At 46.1% G+C, this 5,081-nt stretch overlaps 1 protein-coding gene across 1 annotated transcript in view; it reads right to left on the bottom strand.

Moving 5' to 3' along the window:
* Window positions 1-3,620: 3,620 nt before the first annotated feature.
* The window catches only part of GPR135 (G protein-coupled receptor 135), a 1,785-nt gene continuing 324 nt past the window's right edge, over window positions 3,621-5,081 (bottom strand). Inside the window, exon 2 of the mRNA XM_006891818.1 lies at window positions 3,621-5,080. Coding sequence (XP_006891880.1) covers window positions 3,836-5,080 — 1,245 coding nt within the window. The 3' untranslated portion in view covers window positions 3,621-3,835. The remainder of the gene's footprint in view (window position 5,081) is intronic.

Here is a 5,081-nt window from a genome sequence, read left to right on the forward strand (position 1 = left end):
GAGCAAAACTCAGTGTTAAGGTTACCTATAGGAAAGGGAGCAAACCTAGAGAGAACAAACTTGTGAGTTACAAAGAGAAGGGCTTTGGGGGTGTTACAGTTGTCCTGAGGGAGGAGGTAGAGAAAAGTGGGTTAGATAAAGTTAATTGTATACCTTAGGCAGCTCTTCCCAGTGACCTGAAGGCTCTCCCCAGGGGCCAGGTGGGGGAGACCGGACGGCACAACCCGGGGGCTGGATGGCTATCCCCGAGGGCTGGATGACACAACCCAGGGGCCATGTGGCACACCCCAGGTGCTGGATGGCATCCCCCCTACTAAAGCCCCTCCCCCCAGCCGGTCCTGGTCCCTGCACCTCACTGAAGACCATAGGCAGGAACAGCACCCCAGGTTCCAGTGCCACCACCATTGCTCCCCTCCCCGCCACTAAGTGGTCAGACTGCAATTCAAAGTAGGCATCACTACCCTCCCCCTTTACAAATGGAGAAGGGACTTTGAGAGTAGTGAACAGACACTCTCTAGGTCTAAACAGTTCTTGGCAACAGTAGTCAAGAAATCAAAAGATGTGGTGTATTAAGGAGACCTGCCATCTCAGAACTGTTGTTAAGAGTCATCAAGTTGTAGACAACTTATAGCAACCCTATGAATGAAAGACTTGATCACTTGTATAACTTTCATCATTTCTCTAAGTTCATAGAGTTTCTGGAGTTAAGCTATTTTGGAAGTGGATGCCACTCCTGCTTCCAAGCTTACCAGCTGTGATTTTTAGAGTTCCTAACAGAACAATCTCTTCTCTAAGCCACCCTATTCCTAGAACTATCTAACACTGGAGAAGTACAGTGAAATTTTCTTTTCTCCCTTAAGTTCTTCATGTCCTCACTTTGTCACTTGTAATTGCTAACATTTTCCCCTTCACTAACCAGGCTCATTTATTCAATGGTGTATGTTGCACTTGACTACTAACCTAAAAGGAGAAAGATGAGCAGTCACCTCTCGTGTGATTTACTGTCTCCAAAAACCCACTGAAGGGTCAACTATGCATCTCTTCTGGCTTGACAGAGTGTGCATAACAACCGAAAGACGGTTAATGTGAACCTGCCCAGTAGCCCTTGGAACAGAGGTCTGCTAATTTGCTTCCGTACACCAAGAAAATCCTGTGGAGTTGTTTCACTTTGTAACACTGTCCCTTTTTTCCCCTCAGAAAGTATCCTATTTTTCAGTATGCCCACCCTCTCCCTGTAAACTGTCTTTCTGTCCTTTAGTGACAGTTAGTGAACTATTATTCTGTGATCTTTCAGAATTAAAAGATTTTATTATTTCTTCCCGAGCATCAGATGTGACTTCTGTTTTATCACAATGCCGCAAAATGTGCGTAACCTTTCTGCCTTTAACAGGCAAATACTGCAGATACCTGTTAAGTGTTATCTAAGTTGTGTTAAATCTGAACATGTTCTATGATAAGTATATCGAAGTACTAGGTGGGGCAAAATGCACATTGATAATCAACAAATTTTTATTGTAGCAATGTCTTCATAGGGGAAAAACAAATTTAGGCCTAACATAAATCATGTATTTCCATTTTTTATTAAAAATACACTGTCATACAAATAATGAAATATCATTCAACATCTTTAAACATACCAGAGAAAAAGGCTGGCTATTTCACATTGAAATCCTCGGTACTTACTCAGTTAAAGTTAGGAAATGTTGATGATAATGGTGTGGACAAAAAAGGGAGAACAAAATACCTCTTAAATATTTGAGTAAATGATTCTGTGTACTCACATTGAGAAAATATGCTGTCAGGGACCTCCACAGAGTACTGAAAAGCAACGATGTCAGTATAGAGACTAAAGTTTGCCTAATCCAGGCCATGGTCTTCACAATTACTTGCTACTTATCAGAGAGCTGGATGAGAGAAGAATCAATGCTTTGAAATTGTGGTGCTGGAGAAGAGTCTTGAACATACATACCATGGACTCTGTCTTGGAGAGGATGAAGCCAAGTTTCTCCTTGGAGGCTAGGATTTTAAAGCTGTCTCACATACTTTGGGCACATGGCCAGGAGGGGCCAGTTCTTGGACAAGAACATCATGCTTGGAAGGGTGGAGGGGCAGCACAGGAGAGGAAGACCTCAGATAAGATGGATTGATGGGGCAATGTGGGTTGGTGTGTTGGAATCAGTTAAGACTGGCTCAGGACAGGGCAGGGTTCAGAGCTGCTGTACATAGGTTAGCTGTGGGTCACAGGTGACTTGACAGCACATAACAACAGCAGTCACATTCAATGTGAAAAATTTCATACATATAAATCCTTAATTGTGCTTCTGAATAACTTTAACAATCATTTTTATTTTCTCCATTTCTTAAGAAGATTATGCTTTCAGTTTCAGTATCTTTGTACAGTTAGGCAGCTCTGGTGGCCTAGTGGTAAGGAATTATGCTGCCAAGCCAAAGAGACACAGTTTGAATCCACTAGCTGATCTGAGTGAAAATGTTGAGTAATCTCCTGTTATGCAATTTATTTCCTCCAAAAACCCTCCAGAAAGTCAGCTGAATCAGTTCTGACTCAATGGTACATAAAAACTTAAAGTTACATTACTTTTTAATACCCTATTACGTACAACCATCTTATTCTTTCACTCTAATGAAGACTTAATCATAGACAAATCATATCCATAAAGGAATGACTTCTTCTTTTTTAGCAAACACTTAAATTTCTAACATAGGAGAGTACAACCCTCTTGGAAAGTACTGTGCTTATTCCAAGAATGGGACTACTACTCAAAATAAATTTCCTTTTTGGAATCCAAAATAAATTTCCTTTTTGGAATCATCTTCAAATTAGTTATAAGCTAATAATATAATTTCCTTCATAGGGAAGACAATCTTGCTACTTTACAAAACTCTCATTTTTAAGTAAGGTTGCATCACTCAACGTATTTGAAACTTGACTTCAAATTAACATCTTTGACTTTTTCAAAATTTTAAAATTTACTTTTAAAGACATATTTTTCATTATAAAAGGGCTTTTTAAAAAACATGACATGTTATAAGAGTTTCTTCTAAAAAATTATCAGAAACTGAAGTAGCAGGTTTGAATGAAGGTAAAGTTGCATTGAAGGTGATCTCAGGATTAGGAAAGGGGTGGAAAGGACTTTGATTTTTATGCATGATATTGGAGTACTTTCTAAATGTAGTCACTTTTTGGGGTTCATATTTGTATTTTTCCTTAAGGAACCATTGCATTTTGTCTAGTAATAAATAAACAAACCATATTTCCCAAACCCTAGTGGGTTTGAATTTTAAAATCCTCACAAAGGAGGATGGAGTGCACCAAAGTATCAACAAATAAATGTTACTTCTTTTGAACCTAAGCACCTAAAGCTTTTATCGGAGGTGCAAGTTCTAGAAATTGGAAGTTTTGCTGTATGCTGGTGGCTTAGAGTGGCTTTCAAGTAGCTCTCAGGGTCTCCTTTCATTCCTGAAACTGCATCTGAATAAATACTGTTTGTAGTCAATGATTTAGTTTGTTTCACAGTGTGATACCTGTCATGTGAGCTTTTCAGCAATGTGTATTTTCTTTTTGTCAGTTTGGGCACTTAAGAGTTCACAATGTTTGTCTCGTTTAAGATTGTTTTAATTTTCGCATTTTCCATTCCTTTTGGCACTTTTGAAGAAGGGTACATTTTCTTTCACAGAGTCCTTTGGTGGAAGTGGCAAGCCTCCCTCGCCCTCTCTCACTCTTAAATAATTGTGAAATCCCGCAGTTCCCCCTGAGTCCTGCCTCACTAAACGAAGGGGATGGAAATTTGCTTTCATAAACTGAATCTCATTCTTTCTAGAGGCTGGTATCTCCGGCTTCTGATTTAGACTGTTTGACTGCCGTAAAGTCTGGTGGCCCCTCCCGACAGAAAAGTACAACTGGATTTTTGTATGCCCACATGGTCACGTCCCCTCCCGCCCCGCTAGTGCGGTTGGACACGGAAAACCCGGGGCAGGGCCCCAGCCGGTTGGCAGAGCGGTTTCGAAGGCGATTGCGGCTTCGGGCCCGCAACCCTGGGCTTTGGTTGAGCCGGCAAGGGTCCACATTCCTAGTCCTGTAACCTTCTTCTCGGTTGCGCCCCAGCAGTATGGAAATGTTGGGGTTGCGGATGGCGTAGATGACAGGGTTGATGGCCCCATTGGCCCAAGTCAGCCAGACAGCCACCACGTTGAGCAGTGAGGGGGCCTCTGCGACCTGGGCCTGGCGGGCCGCAGCCAGCAGCACCAGGAAGCAGTAGGGCCCCCAGCAGCCCATGACGAAGACAATCATGATGAGCACAGTGGTGGCCGTGCGCACCTCGCTGAAGAAGCGCACCACGCGCGCATAGGTGGTCACTGGGCGCACACGCATGTCCGACAGGCGCACGGTCTTGCAGATGTGGTAGTGGCAGAAGCACATGAGCAGGAAGGGCAGCAGGTAGCAGGCCACCACCAGCCCCACGCTGTAGGCCGCGCCCAGCTGCGCGGGGTCCGGGGAAGTCTGGTACAGGCAGCCGTGGAAGCTCTGCACCGCCGGGGGCTCCAGGGGTGCATTCAGCAGCTCCCAGGGCAACGAGAAGCCCAGGGCCGCCAGCCAGGCCCCCACCAGCAGCTGCAGTGCGCGGCGCCGGCCGATCTTCTCGCGGGGCGGACGCACGATGGCGCAGTAGCGGTCCAGCGAGATGAGGGCCACGCTGAACGTGGACACGATGCCGAAGCACGAGCTGAAGAAGCGGCTGGCGGTGCAGAAGCCGCGCCAGGGCCCCGTGGAGGTGGCGATGGCAGCGGTGGGCGCCGCGCCCCCTGGCGGCGTGAAGAGGTCTAGGAAGGCGGCGGGCAGGCAGAGCAGCGCGGTGAGCAGGTCTGACAGGGACAAGGACAGGATGAAGGCGTTGGTGACGGTGCGGAGCTGCCGGTGCTTCAGGATCACCCCCATCACCGCGCAGTTGCCCACGCTAGACAGCAGGAAGATGAGCAGAAGGACCAGCGCCTGGGCCGCCACCGCAGCGCCGTGCGACAAGAGCTGTGCCGTCTCGGGGCCCAGCGGCGGCCTCCCCGCCGCC

The sequence above is a fragment of the Elephantulus edwardii genome, unplaced genomic scaffold (assembly GCF_000299155.1).
Source record: "Elephantulus edwardii isolate Elephantulus edwardi_28Jun2011 unplaced genomic scaffold, EleEdw1.0 scaffold00104, whole genome shotgun sequence".
In the NCBI taxonomy this organism is placed as follows: Eukaryota; Metazoa; Chordata; class Mammalia; order Macroscelidea; family Macroscelididae; genus Elephantulus; species Elephantulus edwardii.